General features: G+C 36.3%; 1 protein-coding gene across 5 annotated transcripts in view; it reads left to right on the top strand.

Annotated features, from left to right (window-relative positions):
* Positions 1–24012, top strand: part of setbp1 (SET binding protein 1) — a 101071-nt gene that overhangs the window by 50518 nt on the left and 26541 nt on the right. For 4 of the 5 annotated variants that reach the window (XM_088629580.1, XM_088629581.1, XM_088629582.1 and 1 more), the window contains one exon: positions 683–718. The exons of the other annotated variant lie outside the window; for it this stretch is intronic. In XM_088629580.1, coding sequence (XP_088485706.1) covers positions 683–718 — 36 coding nt within the window. The remainder of the gene's footprint in view (positions 1–682; positions 719–24012) is intronic. 5 annotated transcript variants of the gene reach the window in all.

The raw sequence follows: 24012 nt of genomic DNA, 5'->3' as shown, positions 1-24012 counted from the left end.
GAACAGCTAAACATTCCACAAAAATCCGTTCCGAATTATTGGAACAGTGTTCCTGAAAATCAAGGTCATTTTGCATATTTGCAGAAATTTCAGACTTCTTTAACCTCACAGTCTGGCAGTACATAACGTGGTACAGTTAGCTAGGGTGAATTGCCACACTTTACAGGGGGCATTATATAAATAACAGGGGAGAACTATTTAACATGTTATGTGATCAAAGTAGTTAAACCTCTTAAGGTTATGTTGTATGAATGCCATATGATTGAGTGTTGGCATTTCTGTAAAATTCAACCATGTGTACATGAACAGAGTGGCTAACCTCAAACTCTGCATGCAGACGAGTCTTATACTGTAAGATCATAATCCACGTTTAATTTTTGTTGACATTACTGATCTGAGCACTTGGGGAGGGTGAAGGAATAAATGCATTTTAAAAACATAACCTGTCCAAAAATGGGCAATGACATTGTGAAGTTTCCCTCTGTTAAAGTTAAGGACAAGCTTGCTGGAAGATTCTTTATTTCTATTTTTTTCCTTGGACACATTCACTTTTTCCATGGAGTCTTATCTCTCTCTGTGTTTATGCACCATTAGTGATAAATTGAACAGGTGAGGTTAGGTCACTTAGCAACTCTTTGCAAACCACAGCAAATGTTGACTTTTTTTTTTAATTGCTTTGCAGTTCACAAAGAATGTCAGAGGTGACTCATCCAGGAAGGTAAGAGATTTCCCAAAATTCCTCACAGCAATCCTGGCAGGATCTGCCTGTAATCAGGCAAAACACACTGAGATTTCAGTTTCATAATCTTACATGATTATGATTGTAAGAAATATTTGTTAGTCTACAAATCATCAACCTCAGTGAAATTTTAGTTGGAATAACTTGCATTTTCTATTAAGGTATATATAATGGATGATTTATTTTCTTGTTTTTCCCTTCTGAGAAAAAACAAAATACTTGAAAATGATTTCCTAGGTTTTTATATTCTTGATAATTGTGTTGCATAAAAGGTTTTGTCACTTTCAAAGTTTGTGTATACAGTACAGTATATAGTATATTTTGCAAGTGAAGAATTAAAGAACTAAGGTCAGTAGTACAGATATTTTAAAAAGTTAATAAGTATGAGTACAATTTCTGTTGAAGAGGACTACATTGTGAATCTGCATTTACAAAAAATATATTTTCTACTTTTGTATTGAAGAATATTAAGAAAACCAATCTTATTAATTCATAAACTTATTTGCAGAAAATTTCTTCCTGTAGTGCTATTGCAGTCAGACTGTATGCCTTGCAGGAATTGATTTGTTTTGTTTTTTTTTACTTTGTTGCATTTTTTTATGCCCACAATTACAGTGCCTCAAGCATTTTCACTGACAGGAATAACCCAGAACCTTTAAAACGTTTCCTTTTCTGTAATGTCAGAAAGACCAGACCTCTTCAAATTGCCGGAAAGTTTTCATTTTCCTGTAAGTCAGAAAACATGTTTCTGTGAGCTGAAAACTCTGGGATACAGCTCACTACAAATATAGAGCAGAAATGACTAATAATTTAAAGAGGTAGGGAAAAAAATCATGTTTCAACACTTTGAGGTGCAATTAAAATTTTAAATAACCACTGTTTAAAATCGAGAAATTCTAATAAAATTCTTCTAAGAAAATAAATTAATCTCAAAAGTTTTTAATTATCTAAAGAGCACTAAATACTGCACCTTGCAGGAAAGAGCCTTGGTTTTCTTGAGGTCTGACAATACTCAATACTTTTAATTTGCCTCTTTGTTTGATTTGCCTTGGTGGTATTTTGTATGGATTCAAATAACTCATAGTTTTACTCTTGAACACATATCTAAAGTTACTGTTTTATGAAATACTTTAAAACGAGTGTACTAGCCCATATTTTCAGAGTATGTTTATTGAAGAATGCTAAATGATGTGTTTGACTTTATTGGTTTGCTGGCTGCATAACTGCAGCTGTCAAATGACAGGTGAAAGATAAGACTCTTTCAGGCAGCTGTGTGAGGCAATTAGTAAATAGATGTATTGGAAACAAAAAGGTACAATCAAGTAGTACAGCCAAAGGGTATAATCACAACTGAATTGAGGCAATTTAGTGAAAATGTAACATTAGACTGAAAAATATACATTGTGTTTGCAAGTGTTTAGGTAATGGAAGCAATTACAAAAGTGTATTGTTTGTAATACCCTGCAAACCCTTTGAAATCTAATGTGTGATTTATTGTAAAGCTTAAATCTGTAAAATCAGCGCAGTTTTCTTAATAACCTATTCTAATGATCTTATTAATGACTCTGATGTGATGTCTTCCCATCATAAAGATACTGATTCTGATTTTTGCATAATTCAGTGTTTCCATTTTCCTTGCTGCTCTATTCTTTTCTTCAAAGATTTTTTAATGTTATCAAAATATACTGCAAAGAGTAAAACCTAGTCCTGCAACTTAGTCTTCAATAATTTATTTCCTGTATAACAAGGGATGGATTTACTCAGTACTTTAAAACGTAGAGTCTATCTTAATTAGCCAAAATAGGGACACAGTAGAGATCTGACTTTTGCCACCTTGATATTGGTTAAGGTTGGTGTGTGTGTGTTTCCATGCTTTAAAATTTACAGTGGTTGTGCATGTGCAACTAAATGATTGTCTTGTAATCCAATGAAATAACAGATGGTCTCTATTCTTGGTATCCTTTCAAGTCTCCTAAAACCCTCCTTAAATCAAGCAACAATGATTCTTGGATGAAGCAAACAACCTGTTCACTGTCCACTGTCAACATTGTTTCCTATTTTTCTATATTTAATAAAGTTCTCATAAGCTTTAAAAAGGTTTTCTTTTGGAAGTCTCTTTGGATACTTAAATGTGTGGGCAGATTTTGTGCACGTACATGGTGAGTGATTTATTTGACAGGATATACTTTTCTTTTGAATGATGTGTTTTAATTGAAGTATTTTACCTCAACTTCCCCCCTGGTACTATGGTGTACCACAGGAACCAGCAACTGTAGTGGAGGTTTGAATAAAGTAATAGAACACTTGGAAAGTGGGTAGATAGGACTGTCTGGGATTTGTCCCAAGAGGTTATTTGTAATAGTCCAAAAGCATTCACTCTTCACACTACCTTGACAGAGCAGTTTTAATGTGGGGCTCAGTGCAAAACAGAGCATCAGTCCTGCCACACCTTGAGAGGATCCCCTGCTCCCATAATCCTATGTTTCTAACTGGGGAATGAATGGGAGTCTTTATTCTTGGGAGCAATTGTGGGAATAGATGCTGAGACTGGGGGTGGGGGCTGCGAACTGCGAGGGGATCAGACTCCTAGGCGGCATGCTGTGTGAGTCCCATTCCCCCCCCCCCACCTCACCCCACTTTTTAAGTACTCCTCATCGGAGTGGACACAAAGGCATGTTAGTATTCATTTTGTTTGTTTGCTCTGGACCTGTCAAGCCAGTCGCACAAAGCCGAGAGAGATCAGAGAAGAGCTTCTCACTCAATAGAACCCAAGGGGGTCTCGGGGGGTTAGTTTCTGAGAGCGTGGTTCCCACAGGGGAGGGTGGTCTTTTGGAAAGGGGAAAGGGAGAAAAGGGGGGGTGCTGAGAAAGAGAAAGCTGGAAGGGTAGGGGGGTGGAGTGTTGTCTCAAAGCCGAGGCAGCTATGTGAGGATCATATCAATCACTTGTTTTGGAGGGATTTGTTATTAAAGACGAGGGGAATTTTTCCCCCACCCTTTCTCCTTTGTGTGGAAGCTTCCTTGGACATCTGCCTTGTCCCTCTCAGTTTTTTTTTCTTCAAAAGACCCAAACTACTGGGTATTTAGTCAAAGAGGGTTAGTGAAAACTATTTTCTGAAGGGGTGAGGTTGGATAGATTGGACTTTGGAGGGTTATGGGGGGGGGGGGGGGGGCATGAGACTTTTTCTACTGCATCGGCTCCAATAGGCTGTCTGAAGGGACATTTCTTTCAAATATAGTTGTTTAGAAGATGTACAGTTTAATCATTAAATCATTAAATCATTAAATCATTAAATAGTGTGTTTTTTTTGTTAATGTTGCTTAACATTTATTGGTTTGCATGAATTACCAGACAACTCCTCTGCAGCTTCAATCTGAAGTGGCTTATCATGTAAACATTTTAAGAACACTGAATGTCAGCTCATGGAAACAATAATTAATGCCAGTATGTTAAAACATTGGTAAATTCAGAGACTTTTTCATCACTCTGGTATGTTCCTCTCAACCTTCATTTCTGTCCATAAGTACATTTGATTGAGTTTCATACAACTTCATAAGAATCTTTTAGGAATTTTTATGAAACTTCATAAATGAAAGTATTTGTATTCTAAAATACTTTTTAAAAAAATAAACCCTAAATGTAATCGTTTTGTAATATTACAGTTATGGACATAAATATGTATTTTATCATCTTCTTGGGACTAAAGCATGTTATTTAACATACTTTCTTAGCCTTTCAGCATACTACTATTATCACAAAAATAAGTTAAGTTTATAAGTTGGTAAGCCATTTGCAGATGCAGTGTAATTCATTGTATATCTGTATATCTGAGCAGATAGTACTATGCAAGTTCCCTTAAAGTCAATTTTCCTGCAGTATTGCTTCTAAAACTGTGGTAAACATTTCGGTAAAGACAGAGGATCTTGTGCTATCTTTCCCTTAAGTATGCTATCCAAACAATTTTTGTTTTAACCCACAAAATGATAGAATGAATTTAAACTAAGATTAATACTGCTGTATGATCAATAACTAGCCTGTATTAAAATAGATTTTTTTCCTTTAGTCTTTTTAAATTCCTTTATCGGTGTCTTCACATGCTGTGCAGTCTCCAGAAATTAACATAGTAATGTTAATGGGATTGTTGAAATTAAAAAAGTAACCTTTTGCACACACGTGGACATCAGTCACTTCAAATTATAAACACACGAATGACCCAAAAAATGTAAAGGAAACTTCATCTTTTTAGTAAGAGTCATAAAAACTCAAAAGTCTATGTCTATTTTTAACAGTTATTGGCCAAGGAATGCAACTTAATTACTATATATGAGTTGGATAATTCAGTAAGCATGCAATTTTCTTAACCTTTGGATTCAAGTTAAACTGACACAGAACAAAGTAGACATTTTTTTCTTCGTAGCAAATGATTTTTAAAAAAATTGTATTTTCACTATGATAGCCTATTTTTTTATTTAAAGTTTCAGTTTAGTTTCCGCTCTGCATCTGTCTCTTCAAGATAATATTTGTAACTATGCTCTGGAGTTCCAAACCACTTACCTTAAACTTGTGAACTGGGATACAGGAACTTTCTTCAGATGAGACGTTGACCTGAAATCTTGACTGCCGAGTGATAAAAATGCTGTGGCATGCAGTGGCTGTGCACAATCTGTCCTTCCAAATGTTCTGTCTTGATTCTACTGATGAAGCAGTTTCTCGCTTATCTATCTGATGTGCTGTTTTGTGAGACTGCTGGAGTTGAATACCTGCCTCACATCACCCAGGTGGATGCTCTCCTTCAGTAATAGGTGCTTTAGGATCATTTGGGATCAACGGTACTACTGTATATAAATGTAATTTATTATTACTTGAAGAGTTCATATTCATATAGGAATATAGATTTGACATTTTAAAACTGAGGGACAGTTGACACCTGTAAATGTAGATCCCCAATATCTCTGTAGTGATGACACAAATGATCACAATTTAGTATTGCACAGTCAGCCTTCTCTTTAATCACCTCGTCCCTTCTATCCAAGTAAAATTGTAATAATCCATATCTTTGAGGTCTGTGTCAGGCAGAATATTTTGTTACAAACCAAAAACTGTTTATTTGTTAAATATCGCCCCAGGTATCGATGGGGAATCAAAATACGGCAGTAGTTTCAAAGCAGACAGGCTGTGGTTGTGGCAGGTCTTTTTAGACGAAAGAACTGTTTCAAAAGTTCGTATATTTAGTTTTACAGGGGGTTATGGTTTTGGATGGGTACTCTCCCTGAGGCTAGTGTGTCTTGACTGCAGGCAGGCATATTTAATTTGACACTTGCCCTCCCCTTGTAAAACCGTATCCTCCTGCTGTGATTGTGCTGCGTGGTGAAAGTGAGACTGTAGACAGCTGTTTTAAGACTGGGGCTCCTTCAGAAAAGGCGGAGTGGCTGCTTTTACATTAAAGAACCCAGTTCCCTGTCTTTAGAGGCTTGCAGAAAATTGGTAAACTTGCCTGTAAAAAGTAGCTTATTCTACTGGAAGCAAAGGTATCTCTGGGGAGTGGGGGCACATGTGTTTCACCAGGTTAGAACACTGCATGGGTAAGTGCTGGGAGAGTTCTCCTGATTATTGTAGATCGACCCACTCATGAGCCACTCTCCCAGAATGTGGCAGTAATGAAAATTGAATGGGGATTTGCGTTGAGAACATTGGGATTATTTTTTGGAACTTGACAGTATTTTGTTCTGCTTTATTTTTTTCTGCTTTATAATAAAAGTACAGTTTTAAACTAGAAGTAAGACAACTGTACAGAGGCCATAATTTAAGTTCTATCTATTCATCATTCATCAGCTACAAATTTTTTCTTACTGTATTTATAAACAGTATCGCACAACATTAAAATAATGACATGTTAACAGCAGAGGTTACATTGTGTTTTACAAAACAGTGTCTTTGTTTTGGCCATTATCACTGAACGTCTTTGGTAGGGGGCTACATTTAAGATATTTTAGTAAGTTGTATGTATAATGTCTTAAGTACACAGTTAATTTTAATTCACAGTTTAACACACTAATGTAAAAAATTCGTTGACATTTACAAAATATAATCTGCAGCTGTCACATCAACTCACTCAACACGTGGTACAAGTAAAATGAATGTTAGTTTTTGTGGGGAGTCTTTAAATGTGATCAAAGAAATTTGAAGAGATCTTTTGACTTTTATACATAAAACAGAACAACAGAGGGGCCACATATGAGAGGATATGATTCAGCCAGTCAAGCTCATTTGGTTCATTTTCCCATAGTGCCATAGAGCAATGGTCCTGGAGATACACTGGTGGCTAGTTTTCCTTCCACTTGAGCTCTATCTCTCTGATGCTAATCGATAACTGAAATGATCTGTCTGCTTGTTTTATTTAGTTTCTTCTTTAATTCCCGAGTGACAAAACTACCCTTCTTCAGGCGTATGGTATCCAAGAATTTCAGCACACACAACTTTACCCAGCCTCTTCACAACTTGTGGGGCTGTATTTCTGATGAACAGCTCTTACTAGTTGATCAATTTTTGATGAACAGACACAGGTGGAAATGACACTTTCAGACACCCCCCTAGTGAATGTTTTTTTTCCTTCTGCAGAGGGAAAAGTCCAATTGTTTACTTTTCAGGTGGCACACATGAATGACTAGACACTTTAATGACACTTTCAGTCTAGTCACTTCCTGTTCCAAATCAAGGCCCCCTCACTTCTGCATGCATGTGAAACTCTGTTGTGGGATGGGTTCTTAGATTGTGGAAATGAAATACAGGCTGTTGGCTCTAGTGCCTGGCAACTCTTAAATCTCTTACCATTAAAAAAATCATGGTAGCTGGGTTAATACTGGCGTCACCACATGCTTGCGTGTGTGCACCCTTTAGTAGATCGGCATCCCAATAACAATACAGTAGCTTGTGTCCAGGATGTAGTCCCGCCTTGCGTCCGAGGATAGAATCCGAGTGGTTACGACCCTCACCAGGAATGAGAGACTTTCTGATAATGGATGGATGGAAGACAGAAGGGCAGTGGCACAAATTGTGTAAACTAAAAGGTCAACCTCTTTGCTCAACAAGGTCGAAAGGGAAAGCGGTCGTGATTAGTAACCTATTTGAGCTCAAATTATCAAGCGTGCTGCTAAAAAGTCATTTGAGACTTCCCTACCCAAGGTTTAGGAAATGGAGCTGTAAAGAGCGTAATGGAAATCTGTACTCCGCAGCGGTGATCCAATTTTAAGCACACCGCTGTTTGGCCAAATGACGGGACATAAATAGCTGTTCATTTTTCACCACTACCTCAGCAGGAGAAATCAAACATTTCTTTCTTTTTTTGGAAACTGTTTTTTTTTCTTTCTGAGGGGTACCTATAGTTCAGAAGATATGTATTTTCATTACATATTTCATTTCAACACTCAAAGGAATTTGAGGTTAATCTGTTGTGCATATGCCCAACCCAAGGTGACATACAGTACAGCATTCCCCAGACAAGGACATTTTCTAATAGAGTATACAGTATAGGGTTTTCTTAATGTGTTCCAAAGTAGCCATGATACTTTCCACAGTTTTTAAGAAGCTATATGGCAGTTTTAAGATTTTACCTTTACGTAACCTGGCACATCTGTGGGTTCCTACAGTATGCGTGTTCTGGAGTAGCCCTGACCATATGCCTTTCTTACAGCATACTGTATACAGTATGTTTTCCTATACTGTATGTGTTCCATAAGAACTGTAAGGAGTTATGATGTGGTTTTGTACTTGACCAGAAGGAAAGGTAAAAGGTCTTATTTGGCTGTCCAATTGTGTTGAGCAGTCAGTGTTATTCATTTTTTTATTCAGTAATTTCTGTAGCCTTCTATTGCTTAGTGACTATTCGTAAGCCATTCTACAATAGATACAGGCTGCATTCTATGAATGTTTAAATATTTTAAGAACACCTGATACTTGATTTGCCTGTAGCAGCCACGTTTTTACTATTGTAGAAAGTTGTGCTAAAAGAATTTGAGAGAATGTGCCCCAGTTTATGAATACTAAATTTAGTTCCAGTTGTCCAAGCACATTAATAAAGGATGTAATCTGCATATGTTTAGATTTAGCTTCAGATCTTTACATTCACAGGGCTAAAAGAGTTTTAAATTAAATTAAACTTTTGAATCAATCAAGATATAATGTATTATAATATTACTCATAGCTCATAACAGCCAATGTTTTTAAAGTAGCATCATGCCATGAACACAATTGACAGACAGCACAACATACAGTCTGTGTACCATGTTTCACTTCATTTCACATAATTGATTCAGAGAAAAGTCTTTCGGGTGTTTTTTTCCCTCAAATCCAAGATGGTGGCCAAACCATTAGCATTTTGTGAACAGACTTTGGGACTAGCATGGCCCACCAATTTTCAGGTTTGTACAGTGTTTCAACAACAAATCTGAAAATTCTGCAAATGTTGTTAAAATGGCTGCCATTTTATCACAGCCAAGCTGGCATGACATTTCCTGTGACACAACTTCCCATAGGACTTTATAATCATTTCATTTCATGAGCTTTGATATACAAGGATGGATTTCATAGGCATTTGAAAATTCAGGCAGAAGAAGGTTAAAATCTGAACTCTTATAATATGGTTCCATCAGCTTCATTGCATGACCTCCGAATAATAATGTACTTTCATTTCCTTCATTATCTGGCACTAATTCTGTTAATTAAGCTTGACCCCCTAAAGGAATGAGGATTTTACTGTGAATACATTGTTGTACATAATAATATGTCTCATTTATTGGTTCCTAATGTGGATTCCTTTTGGTGAAACACTTGAGAATGATTAACACAGAGGTTATCATCCCACTGGCCTTGAAGAATTGATATGAGGTTATTTAAGTTTAAAGTTATTTGGCAGCAGGCTTACATATATCTTCAAAAGAAGCAGCAATAAACTGCCTTTTTGTCTTTAAAGTCAATGTCTTTAACATTCTAGCACTGAAGTTGAATGCAGGCAGTGCTACTGTTTGGACTGGGAAATGTAGAACTCATTGTTTTATAGCCGTACCAAGCACTTGAAGAGAGTCATTAACATGCCCCTAATTCCCTGGTCACATAAGTTATACTGTTTGCCATACAGAATGACAGTAGCCTGTGTTGTTTCATTAAGCACAAATGCTAGTTATTGAAAATTGCAAGCCTTTGATAACAAGCTAATTAAATGCAGACAATAATGAGTACTAGGTAATTTAACAAGAAAGCAGGGCACAATTTCACTTCCCTTTATCATTGTAACTAGTGACCCCTTGTGATTGAATACTAACAGTGTTTTTAAGCCCTTCGTGTACGTAGATGTTTAAAGTACAATGAAAACAATGATTTTCCCCCATTTTAAAAACTTCTCCACCATGGTTGTAATTTACTGAACAATATACAGAAAAAAAGGAGGATATGTAAAACAAAATAATATCTGTAACTGTCAAAGGTTTATGAACATATGACCATTGTTTCCTAGAACTTTTTATATTTTTCCCAAAACTTTATATATTTTCATATATTGAGAACTTTAACTGCCTTTTTATTGATCCCTTTTCTGTTTCAACTAATATTTTCACTGTTTCCTTTTAACTACTTTATGTTGCATATATGTTTAATATTTACTTAAATACATTCAGTTTTAAATAACAAATATGCTATGAAGCGATAAATTCATCAATTTTTTTCCTGCTCGGTATGTCTGGTCATAATTCTGTATTTATTGAACTGAACAGAGCTATATGATGCCACAGGCTTATACTTTTCATAAGAAAATACCACAGTGTCTAGATAGTGGAAGAACTGTTGCATTATACCTTACAAGTAGAAGCATTAAATGTTTAGTAGGGACTGGAGGCAAAATCGATCTGAAGGTCACCATCTAGCCAGCTCACCTTCTTAAAAGTGTAACTTCTAATCATACACTAGGAGATAGGATGGAAAATTAATTAATTGTCAAGAGGAGTCCTTCAAATTTCAGTTTTCCAGGACAGGTGTCTGTAGCTTTATTAGTGAATGTATTTTTCTTGTGAATAAAGATGTCATAAAAGTAAGTAACTATTTTGATGATGGCTTGTAAAATAAAGTGTAAATTGAAATTTCTGAATGCCATTAATATATTCGTTGAGACAGGTGCAAAAAGGAAAGATCTAGTTTTTGCCAACTAATCATAGTGTCTCCATCATAAGAACGATATGAAACTGGCATATTGCAGCTGTCCATGGCCATCATAATGCATTTATTGCTGAATGCGAACAGAGAAATTCTGCTGAAAAGATTTTAACTAGGGTTCACTTTTGAAGTATCCGGTACATGAAGAAAATTGTAGTATCTTAAATAGAGAGCAAATAAAGCATAGTTTATTCAGTGAATGACTGAACATGTATTTCACAAATCTTCTAGGAAATAAAACAGTAGATAAAACCAATTCATTTTGAGTCCCTAATTTTGGAGGCAAAACTCAAGAAACCTGGACAAAAATGGTTTCAAACATTATCCACACACGTGGTTCTGAATCTTGTATCAGCTTTTGCTGTTACAACTTGATCTTACAAAGTCATGAGACTGTTTTTAATTTATAGCTTAAGAAGTTGGGGTGATTAAAACAAACATAAAGCTACCTCATTTTATGAACATCTGGAATGAAAATGATCAGACACGGTTTACCTGATAATGGGCAATTCTGATGACAGCTGAGTGCATACCATATGCGAAAATGGAAGAAATGCTACATATTGTGGATTCATACATCTTGATGTGTATATCTGCACATTTAAAAGATGTCTTATAGTGTCATTTTTAGCTTGAGCAGTATATTGTTTGTCATGTGTTTGAAAGATAAGCCCATATCTTAACTGCACTATTCTGTACAGTATATAAAATTAATATGCTTTCACTCTGTTGAGGATAACAAACAATGTGTGTCAAAATAGCTAACACTGATTGCTTGAATAAATCTTTCTAGAAGATAGTAAAACCCAATCCCCCCCAATATTTTTTATTGTTAAAAAATGCTAAGAAAGCCACGTAACTAAGTCTAAATTGAGGCTATTATAAGCTGGAGAGAATGTAGCAAGTCAGAAATGCTCTGTGTTACATACGAGACATTGATATTGATTCTCACAATGGTCTATGTATTAGATGGGTATTTTGTGCTTTTATTCAACGATGAGGATATTTTATTTGTCCAAGATTGAACTGAAAATCCTTCTTACCTTTTTACACAACAACAGTAACATAAAAGCGAAGCTGTAACTATAAATGTGGGGAGATTTCAAATCTTTAGGTGTTGCTCTGTTCCTGCAGTTCAGCCTATGTCAAGCCTCTCATAGTCCCCACTTACTTTCCTTATTTTGAACAGCATCGATTTTGAAATGCAGGGTGTTCCTGGTGGCCAGGGAGTGGGAAAGGCAAAGGCCATGGCAGACAAACAGTCACTTCTTGTGTGCTTAATGGACAGAGGACTGGCTAGAAAACCCCAGCTCTGGAAGAGAGGTTGTTCGGATGCCCAGCCTTTTCTGTTCTTTTCTTCTTCCTCTTTCCTGAAGTCACGCCTGTGCCATCTTTGTCCTTTTATGCTCGGAGTGGGGAAGGAAGGAAGATTAGAAATGACAGCTGTGCCTGTAAAATAGTTGACGTGACTGAAGCAACGTGCTCATTGTGGGCACCAACCCCCTTCCTCTCTCTCCCCCAACCATTGACATTCAGGGAAAAAAAAACTCTGAATATCTCTCAGTATTTGTGTGTGTGATAGGAATACATTGGAAGCTGGGATTTCTACTTTTAATTATGGACAGGCAAAGATGAAAGAGAAAATAAGTAGGCTTGTCTCGTGCATCTGAGTACATGTATAAACATGTGTGTTTGTGGGGATGAATAACAAAGACTTGGCCAGTAGGTGTTTTTTTTCCAGACAAGGAAAAAATCGTGCTGTATTTTCAGATGTTTGATTGAGGTCGGAGCGAGAGACAGAAAGCTTTGAGGAGGGATGGCAGGGGAGAGAGCAGGCAGACAAAAAGCTGAACCTGTGCCAAAAGGCAACTGCCGCAGCAAGAGGAAAGACTCTGCAGTCAGATTAATATTTGCAATGTGAAATGGGTTTTATAGAGCAGGAGACCGTGCGGGTGAATAGTGAAAGGATGGGCTGTGCATGTTGGGGGGGGGGCAGTGATGTTTCTTTGGACAGTAGTCTCAAATATAAAACATTTCCATGAAATTCTCATCCTAAAACACCTACTGGCCAAGTCTTTGTTTTTTTGGAGACAAGTGTTTTGTTTTTCTTCAAACTATCATTTTGTTTTCGTATGGCTGTCTTCACTTCTGGAGCAGCAATGGATTCAATCATAGTTTTGTTTGATTTTTTCCATGTCAATCATCTTCTGTGATTGGACAAATAAGACAATGTACCTGTTTTGTCTTTGTTCATAAACTAGTCACAGTGCCCAAACAAGTAAGTAGGTAGCAAACTGTTTTTCTGTACTTAAGATGTCCTGTTTTTCTCACTATTCATGAGAGGTGGGGAGGGAGTGGAGCTTGATTTTGGGTTTGGCTTTTAACGTAACTTTAAGTTCCATTTCCTCATACGCTTGATCTGGGAATGATAGGGCAGAGACCTGCAGTTAAGGCTCTCACTTTTATTTAAAAATGAATGTAGGTATTCCTGTTGTATCAGATCCAGGCCTTTGAATCAAAACTATTTCTATTCTGTTCAAAATTTGACATCAAATTTACAATCGGCAAAACAAGAAGGTTTCTGGGGGGGTGTTTTTGGATTCATTTATAATCTCTGCCTAGTCTCAGGTTCAGATAATTTAATTTCAATTGAGGTATTCTACCTTTCCATTCTCATTTTTTGTCGCCTTTAAAAAGAACTTCAGTAAAATCACAAATCCTTGTGAGGTCAGAAGGAGGACTGAGCAAGATTGTGAAGTTAAACTTTAATTGAAACAGTTATTCAAGTTATTTAAAGCATAGCAAAGTGCACCTACTCATTCTGATCTCAAATTCACCTCCTGTTAGAAAGACATGAAAGCAATATCCTTCTTGATGCATGGCCCATCAGAAGGATATAGGTTCCAGGTGAATCCTTAGTCCCTCTTATCATGCTGAACTTTAGCATGATGAGAAGTGTCTTATGAATCCTCTGAAGAAATTCAAAAAGTACTTTGCTACATTTGGGGACAGAGCAGTGTAAAGGTCATTTTGCTCATAATCTCAGATCTCAAAAGCTGGTTTGTTTTTCTCCTTTTCAATTAACGTTGGGTGGTGTTGGTATTATATCTGCATGCAGAGGGATTATAAACGTAAATGAGAAACAAAATGTTAGTGAAACATTTTACCATCTAAGAGTGCAGTTATTACCCAAATAGAACCTGGAAAGCACCATTCAGGTCCATTGTCAATCAAACAATGTTTTGATTTCAGTTGGCATAAGGAATGCTTATATAATTATGATTAATGGAAATTGTTTCTCTCTTGTTATGTATAATATAGAAAAAAATATCATTTTCATTGACATCTTAGTTAAGATTCTAAATGGTTTTATCAAACATTTCTTTAAATATTGTATATATTCTGTTTTGTTCCATAGGAAGTTACTGTAGGTTTGCCTGACAAATGGATGAACAAATTGGATATTGGTGAGCAAAGCCAGATATAGGCAAGGATTCAACCACTTCATCTAGATGAAAAGAATAGGTTGTAAATCTCTGTAAACATGTATTACAAGCTTGCTGTCCACTGGGATAGATCCATTATTCTCCAGAAATATCCAGCTGAAGAGAGCAGTCAGTTGAAATCAGATCTGAGTAAATTAAAGATGTGGATATTATTACAAAGGCAGCCATGAGCCTGAGCTCATATTCTCCATTAGTCCTTCAGAACAGCAATTACTTTATCCAATCGCGGGTTACGGTCTAATTTATTTAACACAATTATCGCTCCTATCCAAATGGTAGCTTAGACATTTTGCCTGACTGTAGCTGATGCTTGCTCATTTCCTTCAGCTTGCCACTGTTTTCTCTTTTCTTGCTACTTGGACTTTTATTCTCACATTCTCATTTACTTTTTGTTTCCTCTGTTACCCAGTTAGTAGCATTCTGCTCAATATAACTCACATTTCCCCTCTTGTTTTTTTAATTATGTGCTGATTATCTCTGCCCGTTTTACAGTCCTTTTTTAAATGTATTTTCGGAACACGTCTGAAACGGCACGTCTTTATTTAGCCTCTTCTGTTCTTTCCTGCATCTTTTTGACACTCTGATTGAGAGGCATCCCGGGTAATTGGAGAGAGCCTTTCCATATCAGATGGATGTCACCCAATCCCTTCATTTGTTTCTTCTGCTCATGTGTCTCATGACTGAATGGAACTAACACAGGCGTTGTCAAATTAACCAGCAGTTCTATTCACCTGCTGCTTTTCTGAAATTGTTTCCAGTGACTGACTTACAAATACTGTAATTTGACCAATTAGTTCAACAGTTCAAGGAGCATCACCAATGATCAGAGGGCAAGGTGGCCTGTATGTGTTGTATTCCATGTACTTCTGTAGTCAAGCATGTACCTTTGTGTACCTTTTTTTCTTTTAAAGCAACACTTGGGAGAATTGACACTCATTGTCACTCAGCAGGAACAGACTCTCTTCGGTCCTAAAGAAAATGAGCATTGTATCTTAGTTATTTATTGGCACTAAAAATCAAATGCGGTAGAAGAATGTCAATAGGTGCTTCTTAGACTTTTTGATATATATACTGTATGCAGCCTAATGTGTACTATATCCTTAGGAAAAGTCTTCACAGTAATTCTTCACCACCACAGCCTTTCAGATTCTTGGAATCAGAGAATTGTCCACTGGACAATTCCATGTCCATTGTGCAATATTTCTTTGATTAGAGTTTTTACTGTCCTTTTCACAACCTATATAGGACATACAATTAGTTTTTCGCTAAGACCTCTAAAATAAATTGTTTGACAGCCATTGGGAAACGTACCAATAATAAAACGTTACCCTCAACTCCACTGTATTTTAGTTCAACACTTCTTAGACCTAGTATAACAATCGTGCTGTGTTTCTCTCCAGGTTTTGGTTCTTCTTATGTTCCTGTGTATTTTGAAACATTAGGGCAGCAAAGTCAAAACTATTTTTTTCTTTAAGGCAATTTGTATTTATGATCATGAGACTTTATTCTACACTCAGAAATGTACTTAAAGTGAATGTGTGTCAGTGCTTGTGGTCACATGAATTCACTGGCTTGGACACAAAGTATAGTTTTGTTCCAGTATGATCAAATGTATGCATGGGTAATCACCTAAAAATAAAACCTATCACCTGTTCATGCAATGCACAAATATACATAAACGGTTTAGGTTCACACTGAGGAGTGAATCTAGGTGTCGTTGCAGGTTGATTAGTAAGGCAGTCCAGGCATCGTGAATTGAAACAATGGAACCTGGGTGGCAATCAACATCTAAGTGGATATCACGCACAGTTCAGGGTCAGGCAAAGAAGGTTAGCAGAATGTACTGATAGCTATTTTTGGTGGTTGTGACTCACGGTAACCCTTAGTTACTGAACACACGCACTTGGTGGTCCAGCACGTCACTGGCTGACACTCATTATACCAGGAATAAACGAAAAGATGGAAAGGGAAAAAAGTGAACTCTTGCTGTTAGTGCTTTCGAAATCCCACCTCTTGTTATCTGAGTGCTTGGAGGTTAATGCTTCAGCTCTTCAGCCTGTTTCATTGAGTTCTTTTTTTATTTATAAAGGCAATTCTGCTTGCTGAATTCTGCTTACAGTAGACATTTTAAGCCTTCAGCTGCATTCAAGTCTTTCTGAGTCAACTGCTCAGTAGTTTTGCCAGACCATATTCTGTTTTGAGGAAGATAGTATGGTATAATTTAATGAATGTTTTTTAATTTATTTAGATGTAGGTTTTGATTTTGTAACCTTTTTCAGCCTCTGCACCCTCCCTGGTGTACTGTCCCATCAGTTTATCTACAAACTATGTGCGCACACACAAAGCATTTAGTGGATGCCCTTCCAGTTACACATGGAGTTTCCAAGACCGTTAGCCAGATACTCCTGTTGCTTGGTCCTATTTTAGTAGTGCTTACTAAGCTGCTTTGGAATGGTTATACTCTGCTTTTTATTTTTTATCCATTCCCTCTTAGGAGAATGTAGAGATTCCTGTTTTGTATATGGTTGCATTTGCCTTTTTAAAGTTTTGTTTTACAGAATGTTAAACTGCTACATATTGCAGTGCCACTTTATTTTTGCAGAATGCTGTAGCTGTTTCAAATTACCAGTATGTTGCATTTATCAGTAAGTAAGGCTGTCATTTCAGAAGCTTGCAATCTCACCCTTTTAAATCCTTAATGTATATTTTTAAAGCATTTTTTTCTATTTGTTTCATAATCAGTAGTAAAAATCAAAGTGGTCCTCGAAACAAAAAAATGTCTTCAAAACAAGTATTTCAGGAGATTGTAAGTGTATAAAAGCTTGTGTGCTTTACTGTTAGAATAGAGTTTTCCTGACCTCCCTAAAGCTGCTGTATCCTGCACTGTATTTCAGTTTAGATGCCATAGTCCTTAAATACATTAAAAGTTTCCTTTTAAGAACGGACATAACAGCTATTGGAATATCCTGTTGAGTTCTACACATAACAGCAAGTAAAATAAAACTTTTGTCAAATGTCACCATTTTTTCCTTGGCTATTTACAGTTTCATTATGCTTAATAATTATTAATAATATTAATAATAAGTTCCTTTTATACACCTGTATTTCCAAAACATGTTTCAGTTGCATTGCATGTTTGCATGAGGTAATGGTTTTGGCCCTAGAACAGCAGTGCCTCAGTCCTAAAGCTTATTGAATATCTTAATTCTTGAAACATTATAAACCATACCACTTTATAATAAGATGTCGCAAAAGGAGATAGAAATTACTCAATCTGCTTTAAACTTTCTGTTACTTAATGGTTACCTAGATTGTACATTAGAAAGAATTAGTGGCATTTTTATAAGATAATTAACACCTTTCACATAAAGATTATGTAATGGCTGCAGTGTTGTTTTTGAGAGAAGAGGCTATAATGCTACTTAGTGAAATTTAGCAGCTGCTGGTAAGCTTTGGCACACAGAGTTTGAGACCATATCCTAAGGGTTTGGGGAGACCATGAATTCCTTAAAGGATTATGGGATTAAGAAGCTGAAAGGTGATGCAGTTTCTCAGAGACCGAAAATAAAAAGAGCAAGACCTGCAGTGTGGAGATCTCCTGTTAATGCATCTCTCAACGGCACTCCTTTTAATTAAAAACCACTGATTGAAAGATACTGGGAAGGATTAGGCACTTGGAGGTCTCCAGCACAGCACTGCTGCAGAGCACACAGCTCCCTCCACCACACTTCCCTTGGCCTTCCTGACTTTTCACAGAGCTTACTGGGAATTTTACAGCCAAGCGTGACTGCATAGAATGTTCAATGCAGATAAAATGTCCTGCTGCTGCATGCTCTGAGGAGGCGGCTTAATGAGTTGTCACTTAGCGATTACAGCTGAGAAGATGGAGCGAGAGAGAGCATGGTACAGTATATAGTGGTTACATGTACTCTCGATTGTCTCTTTCCTCTTTACATCTTTTTGATTCACACTAGGTTATTTGAGAAAAGCAAATACTTCATTTCGTAGCCTAGAGGCCCGGTGGCTTTTAATTGTTATCACTTGCCAGTAAATGGTGGCAAAGAAGGTCTTCTCTGAATTTGTAACTATCTGAGGTTCTGAGAACATTCCTTATAAGCAATTGTGTGTTGATCAGAAAGTAAAAGACTTGTCAGAAAACCACTAACCGCTTCCACTGTCTGGCATTATTGCTTTAGCTGCTTGGACAACATGGTACATGGTACCCTGCACTAAATTGCCTGGCACCAAAATTCTTCAAAGTTGTCATCCTTCATTATCATGTAATATAACATCCTCAAGCAACATTCAGAATCTGAAGACTTTTTTTTTCTCTTTGTAGTTTTGTTGACACATTCGTTGGCTAATTTATCTTGGGCAGTTTTTTCTAATGTAATGAGCAGAGGTCACAGTAGAACTTTATCCCTTTTACATTTAATGCCATTTTTACTGTGTGAGCTAAACACTGCTGGACTAGAAACAGTCCATAATTTGTAGGTTTGCAGTGATTCATGCTATGGCAGCACATACTATATAGACCATTTTATGTTTAGCTGAAGTATTATTAGAACAGTATTTTTTAAGGTTGATGGAAAATATTTAATTCCTGTTAGAAATACTCTTTGTTTTTTTTTGTTTAGTCAAATATTTTCACTTTCATTTCTGCCAGCAAAGCGTTCTGGAATCCCTGCTTGTTACATAAGCATCTAAGTTTAATTTTCCAGGCATCTAAACATGTCTGTTATTGGTGTCTGCTATTTAAAGGTTAGTTTTTCTTTATCATACTATATTTATAATTAGATTATCTTACCCATGGATTGATGGATAATATTAAGACTATGAAACGGAGATAATAACTAGGAGTTAAATAAGCATCCCATGTACTTTACTAGCCTGCTATTCATTGACCTAGCCCAGACACAGATCTCTCAGTATCAACTGCTGAATTCAATATAAGCTTCAGGTGTTCAAGATGTTTAGTACAGTGAAATGATAATCTTGCCTTTTCTTTCTCTTGTTTGGTAATGTCCTCATCCTTAGAATTTTAAAGGCTTTCTTTACAACTTCATATAAGAATGTAGTTTTCACTACTTGCATTGAGTTTGGGCTGTAAAATCCATTTGACTTTTTACATTTTTTCTCAAGAATTTTATAGCTCTGAGCTTATAACTAAATATTGAGGATGGAGCAATTCTCAATGGGACAAGGAATATGTCTTAAAAATTTAAATTGACTTGTGGGTATGATATGACAGAGTCTGTTAGCTATATATTTTGAATCTTGAATTTACATTTGGAACACCTTTGAATAATATTTTAAATGGCAAGAATTCTCCCCTATTTCTCTGTATTAAAATTGAACTTGTGAAGTTGCAGGTCATTTTTGAAGCAGAGCTACTTGTGCTACCAGACTGAATAAATGCCTTGTGCACTTTTCTTAGCGCATGAAATTTTAGGGGCCAATAGGACCATATCACCAAGATAAAGAACCCTCTGCGAAGCTTAACTGTAACCACAGAGGAGAAAAGAAAACTTCAAAACGTCTTTTATGCTTCAGGCTCAGCTGCAAAGCTGCAAAATGGAAGCTGACCTGTGCTAAAAAACAAAACTGCGGTTAAACTTCAGGACTGGTTTGTAGCTCTTGGCTTTCAAAAACAGGATGATTTTACAAAACATGCATGTGTGAGAAGTACAAGACATTACTCATTTCACTACCCATGCTTAATAACCGTAAAACCACCATTTCTTTCTGTACTTTTTGTTCTAATAAATAAATAAATTAACTATTACCACCTTCTATGTCATCAGTAAAGTAATCTATCAAACCTTCACAGACTCCTAGATGGTATTGCTTTATCTGTTGTTGTTTTTTGCACATGCACTTTGCCCATGTGTTCTGGATTTTAAGATGGAGCTGACCCATATAAACAATGTCAATCCGAGCCTTTCTCAGTGAAGGCACTTCCATTTTCACTTTGTAGGACAAACATTTTCTTAATGAAAGTGATTAACAGTAATAGACAACTTTCAAAAGCAAAGCAGCCTTCGCAGTGCAGTGACTTTGACAAGTCAAATTGCTCGAATGCAAGGAGATCTGCATTTTGTTTTTCTTTTGATTGTTTAAATACAGGACAGCTGCAAATTAAGTAAACCTTTCCAAGAGTTGTACAAGTATTTTATCTTGGGATGAAACTGGGGAAATTATCTGTCCTGATTGTTCAGTGATGTACTGGCATTCCATACCAGAAATTGTCCTCCAGGATGGGAATAGTTTCCTAATATTAAAGGATGCATGGAATCTGATCTGTTCCACACATTCTGACATCCAATATTATATTGGATTTTCCACTTCAAAACCATGCTGCACAACAATGCTTCTAGTTTTTGGTAGGTTTTTACCAATTGTGTGGTTTGAACATCTCGGCACACAACACTGGGCCCTGCAACCTGGCAGTGAAGGGGAATCAGGACATTTTGGCAGGTTCTTCTAATCTTCCCACCTGAGCTGCTCGTTTTTAGCACTTCACAGGTTATGCTGCCCTGTACAGGTGGTTCAGCATTGATTGGAGGAGGAGGAGGCACAGCCTCCACAACCTCCCCACGAGTCTGCATGCACAGTCAGCTGGTGACATGGCCTGGTCTCAAACCAGTGACACCTGGATCATAGAGCCCAACTTGTATTGTATGACTTTTTCCACCTAATGATTTATGGAAATGCTGTTTATCACACTTTGTTATTCTCATTATCCAAACCAAAATTGAATAGGATAAGCATAATTAAATATGTATTCATGTAGTGCATGACACAGTGGTGCAGTTGCAGTGCTGTGCATTGCTGCCTTGCAGTGCTGGGGCTGTGGATTCAATTCCTAGCCTGGAGTGCTCTGGTTGCCTCTCACAGTCCAAATGCATACTGGTAGGCTAATTGGCTTCTGGAAGAAAAGGGTCTGGTGTGAGTTTGTGTGTGTGCCCTGTAATGGACTGGCATCCCATCCAGGCTGTACCCTACCTTGCACCTGTTGATTGCCAGGATAGACTGTGGCTCCCACGTAATCTTGTGTTGGATTAGTTAGAAAATGGGTGGAAGGGTTATTCATGTAAATGTGAATATGCAGGTACACATAATTCAAATACTCTCTCTTTGTGTGTTTAAACGTCTAAAGGAAGAAAAAAAAACAGTGATTATCTGTGACCATATCTCTCTAATGAGACATAGGGATGATGTCAGAATATTTGAATGCAGGGGTGATTTTTTCGTTGCTTCAGATTTCTGAGAAAAGACTAGGCTGTGCATTCATTATATTAGCATTTATGCATTCCTGCTTGTGAAAATCAAGATTATCATCTGAGGGAATAACATATTGCTGAAAATAGAAAACAAATCTGATATGAAAAGTACATTTTAGCATTGTGTATGTAATATATTGTTGGGAATCATCTTTCTGACACTCATTAACCAAACATCATACTGTCTTAGTAGTACATATTCCCTTTCCACTTGTCCACCTGGAGCCAAAAATCACCAGTACTGAGAAGTGTTGTTCAAAACATAACTACAAGTTCTCATTTTCCTTCATGATACCATAGTAATTGCCATATGCAAGAAATTACAAAACATATCAACTCATGAAAATGCGTTGTTCTACAATTAAAGCTGTTTTTGTTTGTTTCCCATCACTACAGCCACCATCTCCAGTTTTTTACATTCTATCTCAGAGTTTCCCGAATCATTGGATTTTCCAAGCCTTTTTGTTTCCCCTTTTTCTGTAATCCATCTGGGTTTGGTACTCACTAAATGGTCTATATCCAGTTGCCCCAGCCACTGATGTATTCTCTTACAGATTAATTGAAACATCATCATTTCTTCTTTCCATTCCTTAAAAATGGTTTCTAATATTCTTCTGATATTAATGGTGAAGTGCATCTAGCTTCTAAGTACCTTTGCAATTGGCTGTGTTTCAATGAGTTGCATAGGTATGCTGATTACCTTGTACACATTGAGTCTGGTCTTGAGAGAGATGTTTTTCAGTTGCCACAAGTTTTAAATTTTCCAAAACTGGCGTTTGGCTGTCTATTTCTTATTCTTACTATTGTGGAACTGCCAAATATCAGTCTACTTCAGCCTCAGATAATCAGTATGACCTGAGGAGCATCATCTTACAATTTAAGTTTTTAAATAGGTTCCAGGATATTTGTCTGACATCTGATGAGTTGTATGGTGCCTGATAACATACATTTGCTTTTACCTTACAAGCAATAACAAACCTACTAACAATTTCTTGTAAAGTTAAAGACACATGCAAGAAGAAAACATTACAGTCTTTGTTTCTGAATGTTATTTATATATTTATAATATTTTTTAATAATCTTCAACTGTGTCTAGATCTTTAACATCTATCCACGTCTCTGTGGAAAGATGATTCAAAATATACAGTTGCATAGTAAGTCAGTAATATTACCTCACAAAAAGATACATTTTTGATGATGCATTTGTATTGTTTGCTATTGGGACTGTCCTAAAAATAGGGCCCCAGGTGACTAGTGAGTTTCTGCTATGCTAGATAAGAAACCAAAATAAAAATTAAATTTGAACATGCAGTGGAGATATCTAAAGGCTAGTTGATTAGTGCTTTATTTTGATGATATTTTCACTGATGTTTCTAGATTTGGCATTTTGTTCAGCCAAAGATAATGATTATGATTATCAATAATGTTTTGTCACCATTATAATTTCACTACAAGAATGATCATGATGATTAACTTTTGTCCCAACCCAGAAGAGTCCTAGGGAACTTGGTCTATTTATGGGCACTATTGTTGTCCAGATATAGGCACTCCCTAGCTTACATCACACTGTACTTTCATGTCATCTTTACTTAAGACCACTGTAAAGTAAATGAAAAATGTTGATTTGTGATTTAATTTTTTGTGATTATTTTTTAAAGATTCAAATGTAGGTGAGAACTAGTTATACTTACACAGTACCTCCTTAAATAACATATTCTGTGTAATTCCAGAGTTTTTATTTTTCCTTAACTTAACTTAGTAAATATTTAATTCATGAATGATTTTATCTCATTTAATTTCAGAATGTTGTGTAAAATGTATTGAAAATGTGTTCACTTGAGCTTGGCAGTGCTTTGGTAAGGTGTCATGAGTCCAAGTTATGTAAAATGTGACTTAAAGTACAGTTTCTAGACCCAGATTCTTACATAAATTGAGGGCTGTATTATGGATAATACAGTATATATATATCCACATATTGCTTTATACTAAACAACATTTATACTTTGCTTATCTTTGACGTTTTGTAGTATTGAGATGTCAAGATGTCTTTAATAATATATGTTTTTTTGTTTTTATTTACAAGTAAATATGATACAGAGGCACCTGGGCATACCTTTATATTTAATTTACAGATTGGCTCTGATTAAAATATGAGTGATCAGATACATTGGAAAATAAAATATGTGCCTTCCTATACCCTATGTGTCAGAAAAATATTATATTCAATAATCTGGGTCTTGATACAGTTGTTAGCATTCTTGCCTATCTGTAAGGAAGTTAGAACA

The sequence above is a fragment of the Lepisosteus platostomus genome, chromosome 4, assembly GCF_059453375.1.
Source record: "Lepisosteus platostomus isolate fLepPlt1 chromosome 4, fLepPlt1.hap1, whole genome shotgun sequence".
Lineage (NCBI taxonomy): Eukaryota > Metazoa > Chordata > Actinopteri > Semionotiformes > Lepisosteidae > Lepisosteus > Lepisosteus platostomus.
Note: the sequence above shows the minus strand (reverse complement) of the source record. Positions and strands in the feature narration are given on the sequence as shown.